Source organism: Glycine max, chromosome 2 (genome assembly GCF_000004515.6).
Source record: "Glycine max cultivar Williams 82 chromosome 2, Glycine_max_v4.0, whole genome shotgun sequence".
Taxonomy (NCBI): domain Eukaryota; kingdom Viridiplantae; phylum Streptophyta; class Magnoliopsida; order Fabales; family Fabaceae; genus Glycine; species Glycine max.
In genome coordinates this window covers 14,517,214-14,532,914 of record NC_016089.4, presented here as the reverse complement: position 1 = coordinate 14,532,914, position 15,701 = coordinate 14,517,214, and the positions used below count along the sequence as shown (strand labels likewise).

Genomic DNA, 15,701 nt, shown 5'->3' with positions numbered 1-15,701 from the left:
CATTCTAAAATTTTGAATAGACGATTCTTAGTTCATGTATAGGTTAAAGTTTGAAAGCTCGGTTTAAATGAATTTTATTTTGCAAACCGAGTTTGCACTCTTTTATTATTTCATTCAAATTGAGTTTCAAGGCAAAATCAAGGAAAAAATCATAGCATGTATGGATAGTCGTTGAGCATGAAAGAATGATTTTTGAGATGTGAAAGTTATAACTATTAGCTTCTAAAAGTCACATTCATGTTGTGAAAAATTACATCTAAGGTTGTGTTTGGGCTATGGTTTAGTTGAACAGCTTTGAGTGTGTTTGGTTTAACGTTTAAACGGACACACATTTCTATGCATATTCTGTAAGAAGTATGAATTTAGAGCTTTTAATTCAACGATTGTTTGAGAACCTTTCAACAATAAAACAAACACACTTTGTGTATGTTTGGTTTTCAGGTAAAAAAAGTCATTATATTTTGTTTTTATCTGTTAGATTTGTACTAAAACGCACCCGATATTTTTACCTTCAATCTAAACATGTATTTTGTTGTTTTTCCATTGGATGTGTGGGAAAAGGTGAAATGTCATTTGAAGCCTTTGAAACATGGAACCAAACATACACTTAAACGTGGAACCAAACAGGCTATCAATTTACAATCATATCCAACTAAAAACAAAGCAAGAGAGTTTATCTTCCTTTTTCAGCTTTACTTTTTTATCAAAACCAAACATAGCCTTACAAACACAAGACCGTGGTAGCATAACCGAAACCAGTCCAGGTTCAGTGCACATAATTCCCCATCATTGTATTGTATCTGCTACACATAAAAACATTCTGCATCTAACATCTTTCGATCAAACAAATAAAAATAACAAAGCGATCCAAAAAAACACACAAACAACAATCACCATGGGAGAGGAAGTAGACACTGCTTTTGTCCAAGCACCAGAACACAGGCCAAAATCCTCAGTGATCGTGGCAGAAGGAATCCCTCTGATTGATCTCTCTCCCATAAACTACCAAAACGAAGACACCCTCTTGGATTCTTCTATCGAAAACTTAGTCAAAGAAATAGGCAGTGCTTGCAAGAAATGGGGTTTCTTTCAGGTGATCAATCACAAGGTGCCTTTGGATAAACGAGAGAGGATTGAAGAGGCTGCAAAAAAGTTCTTTGCACTTGGTTTAGAGGAAAAGTTGAAGGTGAGAAGGGATGCGGTTAACGTGTTGGGTTACTTTGAAGCAGAACATACCAAGAACGTTAGGGACTGGAAAGAGATCTATGATTTCAATGTTCAGGAACCCACTTTTATACCACCCTCAGATGAACCAGATGATGAGGAAAACGTTCAGTTCCAATGGGATAACCGGTGGCCTCAGAATCCTCCTGAGTTCAAGTAATTCAATACCCTGAATTTGATTAGTCTGTATTTCTGTTATTATTATATTTGATTTTAATTTCTGTGCGTGTTAGTATAATGTTTTTTTTTTTACACCCTTAACTAATAAAAAAATGACTTATAAGGATACTATTATTAAAGTCAATAATTTTATCATGTCAATCCATAACAAATAGATATAACTAACTATTATTAAAATTAACAAATTTATCCATCAACTTGTGATGGAATGATATTGTTAGTGTATACATTAGATTCTCATTAAATCTTTAGTGTTGGTGAGTTATTGTAATCTAATTAAAAAGTGGTTACAGATAGAATAAAAGTTTGGAAGAAACCATGTAAAAAGGGAGTTTATTTTAAAGAGTCTTGTTAATCATTGTTGTTAGGGATTAATTAAAGAATTAAAAAGAAAAAATATTTAGTGTAAAAATAATAGGAAAACACAAAAAATATTTTGGGTAACAATTTTTCGTCTTCTAATAAAAATATTTATATTTTAAGTTATTTAATTAGTATCCTAAAAACACTAATTAGTATTTTCTATTTTAAATAGAATTATTCATAATTTAATTTTTGACAAAGTATGGTGTGTTGGATAGAGCTAGGTTATTAATTGTTGTTTAATCTCCTTCCTTCTATGTTGTATTTGTTTTTTGTTTTTTTTACAATGATAATAATAAAATTTAAACTTCAGACTTCATGCAAAGTATATAAATCCCATCAGTAAGCCGATCCTAGTAAATTATGTTGTATATATGGACTTTCAATAATTATGCAAAATACTGATCTGATACCAGAGAAGCATGCCAAGAGTATGCACAAGAAGTGGAGAAACTTGCTTATAAGTTGATGGAACTTGTTGCACTGAGCTTAGGCTTAGTGCCAAATAGGTTCCGCGGGTATTTCACACATAACACGAGCAATATCCGTCTGAATCATTATCCAGCTTGCCCCTACCCTCATCTGGCTCTTGGACTCGGACGCCACAAGGACACTGGTGTCTTGACTGTGCTTGCTCAAGATGACACTGGTGGTCTAGAAGTTAGGAGAAAATCAGATGGAGAGTGGATTCGAGTCAAGCCCATTTTCAATTCCTTCATCATCAATGTCGGTGATATGATCCAGGTATCAAACCATATTTGCTAATTTTTCTCTCCATCAAATTTATCTCACGGGTAGACAAATCCATATGTCTAGGTATTACAAACAACTCTTTGCTTTTCATTCATTATTTACTTACTAGTGATATAATTAAAAAAAAATAACAATAATTTAGTTTACGTTGGTTTAATTAACAAATTGGTAGAATTTTACAATTTAAAAAATAAACAGTAATAAATTGGTATGTTCTTAAAAATTAACAAATTGGTAGATTGCTAAAGTTAAATAAATTCACACTTTTTTAAAATTTAAAAAACTGTACAGTTTTAGTTGACAATTTTGGTAAATTCTTAAAATTTAAATTAATGGACAGTTTTAATTAAGACTTTCATTAATTAATTTTAAAATACAAAAACTTAGAAGTTTTAATTTTTAAAATTTAAATAAAAAAAAGTAATTTTACCCGTTTGGGTGACTTTTAGCCGCCCACTAGCATAAACAAAGACTAATGATAACAGAAATGAAAAAATATCAACATAATTCAAATAAAATAAATATCCCTAAACTCTAGGACTCTCCAAATCAGTAAACTCATTCATTCTTCCAACTTTGCACTCATCTGAGATTCTTCAAAATATAATTAGCCACGATGTGTATAAAAATAGAGTAACACGATCATAAAAAAATTGAATAGTTATGAATCGATAATTTTTAAATAGATGTGAGAGTCTGACGAATTGCTAATGATATATGCTACTGAACAGATGAATTTCACAATCCTCAATTGTTCTAATAAACTCAAGATATTGATATATTTTTCTGAAACTAATAAACAAGAAATGATCAGTGGTGATAAAAATGACAAACATAAGAGTGAGGAAAAAAAGATATGAAAGAGAAATTTTAAAAGATATGAAAAGAAAATAAAAAAAAATTACAACTATCAAATTATGCATAATAATTAGTAGTTAATACAAGCAAATCTAAGAGTATGAAAATAAGGAAACAATACAAATAAAATTGTATTTTAGAAAAACAATTTTGTTTAACAAAAACAAAATATATAATTTTAAAAACTTTTTAAATCATGTTTCAAATCTGTCTTTTTTAAAAATAAAAAAATAAAAATAAAACTAGTTTCAATTTTAGATATTATTTGCTAATTTAAAAACACTGAAACTAATTTTAAACTACCTATTTTAATTAAATACGTGCAGGTAAGTAATTGTGGAAAGGTTTGTTACCATCCAATTGAGTGTTATGCGCAAAGAAAAATAGAAAAGAAAAGCAAGACTAAAGATAACCAATCATCCAAAATGGTTTTAACAGTAATAATCTAAGTATGAAATTCACAACCTTAAATAGTAAATATTTAGGTTAAAAAAACTTACTCCGCCCAAGTGAAATCATAAATAAAATGAGGGATGCATCTTGAATCAAACAACAACATCGACCTATCAAGAAGAAAAATAGTAGCCAAAATGAAAACGCAAATAAAATATACATTACTAAAATAACCAAGCATATCCTTCAATGAAGGGAAAAAATGCAAATAACTAAAGTGAAAGATAAATGAAGAAGTAAGCATAAAGAAAAAGGAAGTGAAAAATTAACTTACCAAGTAATTCTCATATACAACTCACATCATAGCCATCTCTTACATGCACAATATAGGCAAGCATTATAAAATCATTTTACATGTGCATGACCTTTTTTTAATATGTGAAATGGCAAACAGTAAAAAAAATGGATGCAAAGGGAAAAATAATACCTTCGGGATCAGAATTTAACTTTCAACACTATGTTGTCAATCTTGAATGCTCAAATGAAGAAAAAGATTACAATATGTGAAGATGTGCTGAAGATGATAATACCTGAAGAAAGAAACTAACTACAATACGTGAAGATGGTTAACAACCGTGTATTGAATAGGAGAAAAAAATTGAAAATCAAAATGAGAGAAGGATATAACTGTATAAATGAAAGAGTGGAAAGTGGTTAGTGGGTGATTACAATATTAAGTGATTTTAATTTTAGTTGAGAGGGTAAAATAATAAAACGAACATGTAAACTAAAATTTGTTCAAAATTTTATATTCCTTGTTTGCACATGGTTTGTTTTATTTTTGGTTTAATATGAAAAGGTAGGATAAAATGGTCTAAAAAAGAGAAATCAAAAAGTGGTTACCAAAAGTGATATTACATTTATAACAGAAGCAATTGGTTGGCATAAGGTTTAGAGATTGGACATATATATAGTGATCTTCTTTAGATTGATATCATTGTTATATCATATAGGTTAGTTAAGGTGTGTTTGGTTTGTATTTTTATCTTTTGAAAATTTATAATATATTGACTTCTTGTGTTTTTTGTATTTTTAGGTTTGTTTAAAATTATATTCATTGTCACCACATTTTCATTTTACCGAGGTTCCTGTTTTCAAACGAGATTTTATTGTTTTTATTTCATGATTGTTTCCTATTTTCATTTTCACTAAAAATATTTTTAAAAATTCAATCAAACACATCTTTATCATCATTTTTTATTTTCAGTGAAAATAAAAACAGAAAACAATCAAATCAAACACCCTTAGTAATTGAATGAAAACGTAAGATACTTAACGTTGTGGTTGCATAGTCTATTTTCTGATAATGAAGTTAATTTTGTTTTAATGCTTTGGCCTATAGTTATTACAGAATGGCTTTTGTTTGTGCAAGCAGGTTTGGAGCAATGATGCTTATGAGAGTGTAGAACACAGGGTTATGGTGAACTCTGAGAAGGATAGGTTTTCAATTCCATTCTTTCTGAAACCAGCACTCTACACTGATGTGAAGCCCTTGGAAGAGTTGCTAGATGATAGAAACCCTCCTATATATAGACCAGTCAACTGGGGTAAGTTCCGCTCTGCAAGAATGCGAAGTAATTTTGCCAAATCCAAAGTTGAAAACCTCCAAATTTATGATTTCAAGTTTCCTAGTAACTGAGTCAGAGTCCATAAATTGGAGACCGTACAAAATGAAAACTTGAAAAGTTTTTAAATAGTAAATACAAGCCCAAATATGCGAGATGGTAAACTAAATTTCTTTGCTATCTGAAGCAATTTTGCTTGTATTTGTACATATATACATATATTTCTAAGAAACATGCCAGAGGGATTGGAAACAGGTTTGTGATTTTAATGACAAGAAAAGCCATAACTTCACAGAACTTCCTGAAAATTTTGCCAGATAAAGTAACTATGTCAAAGCAAATTTGGTGTTACTCGGTTCCTGTGAAATAATCAGTGTACAGTCCATAGAAACCTTCAGACTTCGGGTATCTTAATTTAACTAGCTTTTAGCCTTGTACTAATTCTTCTTTCTGAAGACATCGATTAATTTACAAAGGTCACTGACTAATTCACTGTACGGAAGTACTACTATAAATAATAAGATTTAGTGTGTGTTTAGATCACCGTGGGGTAATTCGAAATGGAGGTTGAAGAAGGAACACCCATACTTTTATGGTGACGCTGTCTTGGATTTCATGCTGTTGCAAGTCCACCAGAAAAAACAAACACGCACTTAGAAAAACGCAAATAAACTATAGAAAGTTTGAAATTGAATGCAGCAAGAATAAATATCAAAAGAGTTAATGAGTAGAATTATAAAGTACAACAAGGTAAGATTAATTGCATAGAATTAAATTTGTTTGTATAATCATCATCTATTGACCTAAATGAAAAAATAATGGAAAAATATATATACTTTGAAACCCAGAGAGAAAGAGAAGAGAGATAAATTATTGATAATATAATGTGACAAAAAAAGACATAAAGAAAAATAGGAATTTGTTGTCAATGAAATGTTGACATTATTGGGGTGTCTAAATATCAATACTAGAAAAAATGATACCACGTTTGCAATACCACGATGAAATCGAAATGGCAAGGAGGAAGGGAAAAGGAGGAAAGGTGATCAGAGACATCACTTTAAGGAGAAGATGAGTCAAGAATAAGCTCACCACCATAGGAGGTCATGAATAAGAGCTTGAAAGTGGAAGAAGATGAGTGGAGGGAGAGGAAGAGAGGGGGGCACGAATTTTATGTCTCAAATGAGATCTGAACTTTGAAGTGTAATTCTCAAATGATCAAAGTTGAAAAAATGCACATACAAGACCTCTATTTATAGTCTAAGTATCACACAAAATTGGAGGAAAATTTTTATTCAAATTTCACTTGAATTTGAATTTGTAATCAAATTTGGAGCCAAAATTTCACTAATTATGATTAGTGAATTTCAACTATGGTTCAACCTACTAATCCAAGATCAAGTCCAAGATTCTTCACTCAATGTGAGGCATGCAAAGCATGAAAGACATGCACAAAATGTGACTATATGATGTGCCAATGGGGTGTAACAAGCAAATGTTCACCTCCCCCTTAGGCTAGACCAAAATTTAATTGGATTGAGATTCTCCCAATTCAATTAAATTTCTCTCCCAACACACACATCAAATAGTGCACCTAATGCATGTGAAATTACAAAACTACCCCTAATACAAAAACTAGTCTACGTGCCCTAAAATGCAATGGCTGAAAAATCTTACATTACTAGGATACACTCCCTACACTGTGGAACCCTAAATACAAGGCCCAAAAATAATAAAATCTTAATTTAATATGTACAAAGATAAGTGGACTCATACTTAGTCCATGAGTTTAGAATCTACCCTAAGGCTCATGAGAATCCTAGGACCTTCTCCTGCATCTCTGGCTCAATCTTTTTGGAGTCTTCTATCCAATACCTTTGGGGGGTAAGATTGCATCATAATGGCTATGCTGGATTTAGTGGAAATGAATAAAACTTGTCTTATGAAAATGGGATGGGCCTTTAGAAAAGGGAAACGAAGCTTATAGGCTCTTGAGCTGGTTGGTAAATATGGTAGGAATGGATCCACTTCTAACACTTTGGTAGTTAAGGCTACAGATTCCTACATTTGGAAAGCTCTTACTGAGCAATGGAGTAGTTTCCAAGAGATGGAGATGTGGTCCATTCATAATGGTACTACTATTAATGCTTGGTGTGATAAGTGGTTGGATGAGCAAACAATGTTATCTAATCATGCTATTGCCTTCCCTGACTCATTTAGAATCATTGTGTTATCTCTATGGTAGTCATGATGAGCTTTTTGTTCGTCCGTTCAAACCTTGAAGAATTTGTTAGAAATTACAAGGTGAACTTACCCCATAGTGAGAGAGGTTATCAAGAAATTTTTGTCCATTGGCAACCTCCTTTACGAGGTTGGTTCTGCCTAAATATGGATGGAGCAGTGAAAGGGAATGGTGGCATTGAAAGTTGTGGTGGTTTAATTAGAAACAACAATGGTCAATGGAAGGGTGGGTTTGCTAAATACATAGGACGATCTTCTGTGTTTGTAGCTAAGTTATAGGGAATCTTGTTGGGCTTGAAGTTGGCACTGCATTTACAGTTGCAGATTGATTCTAAAGCAGTTGTTACTGCTATAAAGGGGAGCAGGTGGGATGTGTTTCAGGAAGAAGGCTAGTTCGAACTATTCACAAGCCTGTTGTCTTCCTTTAACCATATTCGGATTCACCATAGTTGTAGAGAGGAAAATTATTGTGCAGATAAATTGGTTGATTATGCTTGTTCTTTGGAGGGTGAATATGTAACTTTTTAGCAATAACCTTCATTTTTTGAAGGATGTGATTCTTAGTGATGCGAGAGGTGTTAGTCTCTCTTGTATCATTCCTACTTAGTTTTCTTTCTTTGGGTTTTTAGTCCTGTTTCATATAAAAGAATTAGAAAGTTCTTTGCCAATTTATGATACTTTTTCTCAATATTAAATTTTAAAAGACTTTAGTCACCTTTAATTTGTTTTAAAATATATATTTTAATGATTCTCAAAGTAGTATCCGTTGAAATAAGAGATCATCAAGTACTAGCAAGTATCACCATATATGTTTGCCTTGACTAAACGCATATTCTTTCTCTCAAAACCAATAGCCGCATATTCTATATCCGTTGATATGGAATCAAGCCATTGTTTAAATTCAATGATCTTTTAATAATATATCTTATGTATGAACGCAATTTTGGCACTAAATTACAATGTTAATTATTATAAATTGACATCTTTGTCTTGCAAGATTTTTAGTCCTTATTGTTGCAAAATAGTTAAGATGAAAAAAAGGGAAATGAACATCCAAAGCTAATTTTTCTTATTTATTTATGCTATAACTTCTTCAAGAAACTCAATAATATCCTAGGCACCAAAGTCAACGAAGTACTTTGTTCTAGTGCATGGTCATGGTGCAAGGTGACCCCAATACAAGGTCTCAACTCACAAAGTCACTATGCCCTAGCTAGACTTAGCAGCTTCAGGAGTGAAACCCTCCGAAGGCATTGAAGCTTCAATCCATTTCACAGTAACTTCAAGCCTCTAACACAGTTTATGGCATCTTTATCTTATGATGAAAGAGTGATCCTCATTAATTGGTCACAACCTTGGTGGGTTAATTAGCAATTTCTCTTGCCATGGAGAAATTTTCACACAATGTTGTTGTGGCTATTTTTGTCACTGCCTAACACTTAACAACGCCACCCTCTCAATCAAGTGGTATCCCCTCCTAGCAAGCTCATTTTTCGTCATTTTGTGACTTTTTGGAACCATTTTTAATTGTTTGTCTGTTTCCTCTTTTAGTGCATCATTTTGATCTATCTTTTTTTTTTGGAATGGGTGGTAATTGTTTGTTTTCTCTTTAGTGCATCATTTCTCGCTCTTTTTATTGATATTTTTATAAATTTCTTAGAGCATTTTTAATAGGAGTTCTTAAGCTGAGTTTTTGAACTCAAAGAATTTCTATCTATTAGATCTATCATTATTTTTGTTTGAGAGTTCTTCATGCTGAAGATTGGATTCTAGGAAAAAGAATACCTAGTAACTCTTCTTTTTTAAAAAAATATTATTTTTTAATATAAGTGAGGGAAAAGATAAATTCTTTTTTTCAAGTAAAATCTAAGAATTCAAATTAAATTACACCATTAGAACAAAAAATGACAAAAAAATTTACATTTTATGTGACATCATGAGAATCACAAAAAGTGATAAGTTCTACCATAAAGATTATTTTACGAGTAACTTTGACTTTCTTTTTGACTTAGAAGAGAATGTACATAAAGTGATGTAGACCCTGGAGTGAATGCTAATTTGTTTTGGCAGGTAGATTATTTAAATAAATCAATTTTATGAGGGGAAAATGACAAAATAAGTTGATATTTTTTATGAACAAATTTTCATAAAAATATACAATAAAATTATGTCAAACAATATTAAATTAAGAAGTGTTCAATATTTTTTTGTTATCTTATTTCTACTCCTCATTTATTTAGGTAGAAACAAAGTGAAAGGAAATAAGGAGGCAGAAAATATGTTTTTATCATTTATTTAAGAGAAAAAATAGGAAGGAAATAAGCTATTTATGTTGAACTTTTGTTCCCCCAAATTAGAATGAAAGGAAAGGAACACTACTAAAAAATCATGATTTAACGACCATGCCAAATTCGGTCGCTAAAAGTGTTAGCGACCGAATTGGTCATGTTGCAAAAATCATAGTTGTTAAGTCTCTTGTTACCGAATTTATTTTTGGTCGCTATTTAGTGACCAAAATAGTCACGCACAAAAATAATAAATTTGGTCCTTGTTATTTCGCTTGGGACCAATTCTGCAACTGAAAAAGTCGGTCACTAATTTGGTCGCTAATAAATAATTAAATTTTAAATATAAAGTAAAAACAAACAATATTTTGTCATTATCGAATAATTAATTTTTAATATAAAATAAATTAAGGCGGTGTTCGGTAGCTATTTTGGTCGTTATTGAATAATTAATTTTAAAATAAAATATTAAAAATTACCTTTGGTCGCTAATTCGATGGCTAAGTTTAAAATAAAATACATTAAAATATAATTCGATTGCTAATAAATAATTAATTTCAGAATACAAATGCATTTTGGTTTCTATTTCGGTCACTATTTAATTATAAATTTTTAACTATAAAATAAGTTAAAAATGAATTTCAATCGAAAACTTGGTCGCTAAATGAAAATATGATGTATGTTTTGTTTTTCCATTTACATTTTGACCTACTTAATAATTATCAACTGTAAACATAAATTTTAATTAAATTGTATAATCAAACTTATAAATAGAAGTGGACATTCATAATGAGTAAATATATCTAATAACAAAATTCTATTTTAAAGATTGATAAAGTGTAAATTCAAAGTTTTCAAGGTTTAATCAAATGCAATGTAAAAGTTTAATAAAATTCGAATTCATAACTAACGTGGCATAATCAAACTAAAATAAACAATAACCAAGAGTCAATGATCATTTCTCATGTCATGAGGACGATCAACCTGAGCATCATTAACATGGTGCTCAGTTTCATCTACTATGGTAGGCAATAGACTAGGAGTTAACAATTAACATGATTGACTGGATATGTAAGTGTTGTAGTATACGCTACATTTGCTCATTTTGTTGACGAATTTGCTCATTTTGTTCTTGCATCTGTTGTCGCATTTCCTGACTTTGGTGGTCATGATTCTCCATCAGCCGCAACATCTTTTCCTCAAGTGTCTTCTCCTTATTTGCCTTTGCCAAAAGCTCAGCATTCAATTTATTAATTGTCTCACGCATTTCCTCTATTTGGTCTTTCACAGGAGCAATAAAAGTAGATGGAGTTGATTTTGAGCAACTAAACCTTTTGCTCAAAGTACCTAGCTCGTACATGTTCCCCTTGTAATTTGGACCTCCAACAACATTCAAATATATTTCATTATCAATAACAGAAGTAGCAGTGTTAGGGGAATTCTGTGTAGATGTGTCTTCCTCTGTCGAATGTTGTAAAATTTCATCTCGACGATGTTGATATTTCTCCTTTAATATAAAGTGAGGCATAAAGATAAATTGTTGAATGTGTAAACATATAAGGATTAATATTCAAGAAAATCACCACTAATACAGGAAAAAAAATTGACTTTAATCTACTATAGTAGGCTTCAAAGTTTATACTAGTCAATCACAAACATTTAACACTAGCTAAAGAAAACAAAATCAAGATGTGTAAATATGTTCAAGAGATATTGACCAAAGGTAAGAGTTCATTTATAATATCAGTCACTATATATCAAATAAAGTGATATGATTAGAAAAAACAACTAACAGAAAATTTGCGGGACTTGTCATTGACCCATTTTTCCGACTTCAATTTCTTAGTTTTCTCCATCACCTCCCAAGCAATTGGTGGTCTTTGAAACTCCTTTGACTACAAAAATTTAAAAAGTTAAAACTGTAAAACATTTAATTACATTGAATTGAAAATCAATGAGGTATACATACATACATACATATATACATACATACATACATACATATATACATACATACATACATACATATATACATACATACATACATACATACATACATACATACATACATACATACATACATACATATATATATGAAGTGAAATTACCAGCTTTTCAAAGTGAGTTGCAGTACATATGGAACCACCACAGTATGTTGAGGCTTCTCTATCAACAGATCGATTCGCCTTGGCAGTGGAGCTCTTGTTTAAGAAATTTGTAGAACCCCAATGTTCATCCAAGGCTGCTCGAACATTGATTGTTATCCACTTTCCTTTATCTTGACCATTGTTGATCTTGTTCATTGCACTTTTCAAAATGCGTGAACCTTTTGTCTCAAAAACAGCTCTAATGGCTCACTCTTCTTGTGGGTTCCACCTATACTCTTTCTGCATAAAATAGGAAACAAGAACTAAATTAGAAATGATACAAGAAACAATACATTTTAAATTAAACCATAATTCAAGTTACCTTAAACTCTCCAAACCACCTATCGCGAAGGTTAATTAACACCTTCAACCAACTCGCAGTTGGTTCATCAAATTTTGCCCTAATGATATTTGATATGATATTAGAACACCCATATGTTGGTTGAAACCTATGTACAAAGACATTGTCAATACCACATTTAAAAAACATTTAAGAAAAATTAATAGTTAAATAAAATGCACTTACTCTCCTTTATATGCACAAATGAAAGGCCTCTGATCAACAATATGTTCACAATTTGGATCTGGTGGGTACTCAGGTGTAAGAGAATCATCTGGTGTTGAAGGAGAAGCATCTCTAACAGGGGTAGTAGGAATTGACTCCCTTATAAAGGTAGGATTTAGGTTATCTTGAGTTGTAGGAAGTGTGTTTGGAGTCGATGCAACAACATGAATCGACTCTGAGGTTGATATGTGAATGGATGAGGTGGAAGGGTTGGTGGTAATTGGAGCTCCGAAACTAAGACCACGTCTTCTACCATAATTAAATGTTCTACAACCACCACCTTTACCTCTGTCTGCCATCTACATGTTTGATTTTGTTACACATGTAAATATATATATATATATAATATTTAAGAAAAAATAAATAAAAAATGAAGTACCACAAGTAATACACTTTAGTAAACAAATAAATCTAAGTTGTTAATGAAAACTCACATAAACATGTTTTCTACACCAAAATAGGTCACTTATCTTCTCTTTCATATTCACTACAAGAGTAAAAGGAATAATTATTAAAAACCACAATCATACAAATGTAAAAATAAACACACACACACACACACACATATACACAATGAACATAAGACATGCAATTAACTTTAATGTATGAATTACCTAAGAAGTATTTGTATCAACAAAATCACTCTAAATGTCATTCTCACTTAATATGCATTCATCATCGTCTAGTTCAACCAAGTCTAGTTGTTTGAGTAAATCTACATCTATCTCTTCTCCACCTCCATCAACATCCACAAGAGATTCATTAATGACATCAGGGTCAACTTCCAACACTTCTTGAAGCCCTACAAGCTCATCATCTTGGTATGGAGCCTCTTGCTTAGTTTCACTTACTATATTGTCAGTGATTCTGCTGTGAGCTTTTGTCTTCATTACGGCTAACAATCCTCGATGTCCCTCGGGATATGTTGTGTAATAAACTTGTTTTTCTTTTTGTGCAAATATGAATGGGTCATATGCTTTAGTATATCTTTTTTATTTCCTTACTTCAACAATCTCATACTTTTTATCCACTCGTGTCCCTATATAAGGAGTATTATCAAACCAATCACACTTTAATAGAATTAACTTCATCAATGGGATGCTAGTATACTCCAATTGAATAATATCAGACAACATTCCATAAAAATCATATTCTAGTTGGCAATCAGTTCCTCGTATGTGAACATCATAATTAGAAGAATTCATGCCTTCATTCCAGCTAACTATTTGAAATTTGTATCCATTTATAATGTAGATAGACCATGATTCAACTTTTCTCTTAGGTCCCTATGCCAAATTAACCAATATTGAATCTTGAATATTATTTTCTGGATTTAGAACCTAAAAAATTTAACAATTAACGCCATATATAACACCATATCATTATGGAAGAAATTTTATTTCAATAATATATAAGGTGTTAACCTACATATTGCTTGAACCATGTAGGAAAGTTGGATGAAATGTCTTTGTTAAGTTGAGCATCCGAAGTAGTGGGATTCAGCTCCCTCAAAAAATTCTCATAAATACTGGAAAAGAGAAAACAAATTACTCAACGTAAACAACATAACATCATTAAAATATTAATTAGAGTTATAAAAGTATTAAAATCATCTTACTCTAAATATGGCTCAACCTCTGGACAATTTTGAAGAACGTACAAGTGAGCAACATGAAGATCAACTTGGTCCAAAAAATATGTTTTGGATTTACCACTCGCTCTTCCTGAGTAATTAAAAATTGATATAGGAGGAGAAGATGAAGAATTTTCATCCGCATCAACATTTTGAGGCATCCTAGTCCTTCTCGTTATAATTTGATCAGGATAGTAAAACGAGGCAAAGGTAGATGTCTCCTCCACTAAGTACGCTTCACAAATCGATCCTTCAACTCTAGCTTTATTCTTGACTTTATTTTTTAGGGAGTGTAAAAACCTAAAATTAATATGAATAAGTATTTTTTTAAAAAATAACTATATGTATATAAAACGAACATTCTTGACTTTATTTTTGGGGGAGTGTAAAAACCTAAAATTAATATGAATCTAGAAAATTCTAATTTTGTTTTAGGTGCAATAATGTTCCCTGAAAGACGAGGAACAAATATATAGAATATCTTAATTTGATCAATTCCTAAGAGATATCAATATTAGGCCCTTTGGCTTAAACTATACATACTGATACTGTCAATGGACATATATCAATTTGCATGGAAGTTGAAATAGTCAAGTTAATGTTTATTTACTATGATTGATTTTAAACTTTAGATAAATTAAGGTTGATGATGGTACATGGATATTGTGTATTACAAATACCTGAATGTAGGTATAATTAGACTTGCATGGACCACTGAAGGTAGTAGGCTTCAGCAAGAATGTCTGTTTTGCTGGTATGATGAGGCGAGATATGTGAGTTGCTCTGGCATGCGACTTTCCAAGCCTTTAGAAAGGCCTGTTGAATGTATATTTACAAAAGTTTAAGATTGTGTGTAAGGCATAATTGTGGCATGGAACCGAGCAAATGGAAGAAATTATTCAAATTAATGTTACGGTTTCTACGAAACACTATAATTAGCACAATGAAGGAAAACTCCTAGACGAAATTAATAAAATACATGATATTAAATCTTAATTAATAGGGGAAAATAATGCAAACTTTATATAAACAAATCACACATGATCAGAGAAGTTATTATAACACATAATATTGGAAATATGACAATAACACATAATATTGGCAATATGACAAGGGCTACCTACTCTGTATTTGGAAGCAAATTTTATTAGACATTAAATTATTAGCTCCCTTTATTAATAAAATAAAACAAGTTACGCTTCAAGTTTATAATTGTTAATAAAGATACTAGTTTGGTTTGCTAATATTGGTTGAGTGCATCAATTGAGACATATAATGGGGTTGCGGAAAATTATACTGCACACAATTTAATAGGAAAACACATGGCTTATTTAGACTAAGATAAAGTAATTATGAATTTATTTACATTTAATTGTGAGCGTAAAAAAAATATAAAATATAAAAGAATGATTAATTTTAAATTATCTAATGAAT

The 15,701-nt window shown here is 31.1% G+C and overlaps 1 protein-coding gene across 1 annotated transcript; it reads left to right on the top strand.

Annotated features, from left to right (window-relative positions):
- The first annotated feature begins 787 nt into the window (after nucleotides 1–787).
- LOC100808372 (flavanone 3-dioxygenase-like) lies at nucleotides 788–5,833 on the top strand. Its single transcript, NM_001255680.3, has 3 exons — nucleotides 788–1,380; nucleotides 2,184–2,511; nucleotides 5,207–5,833. The coding sequence occupies exons 1-3, from the start codon at nucleotides 896–898 to the stop codon at nucleotides 5,468–5,470; spliced, it is 1,077 nt and encodes a 358-aa protein (NP_001242609.2). The 5' UTR covers nucleotides 788–895; the 3' UTR covers nucleotides 5,471–5,833.
- The last annotated feature ends 9,868 nt before the right edge of the window (nucleotides 5,834–15,701 follow it).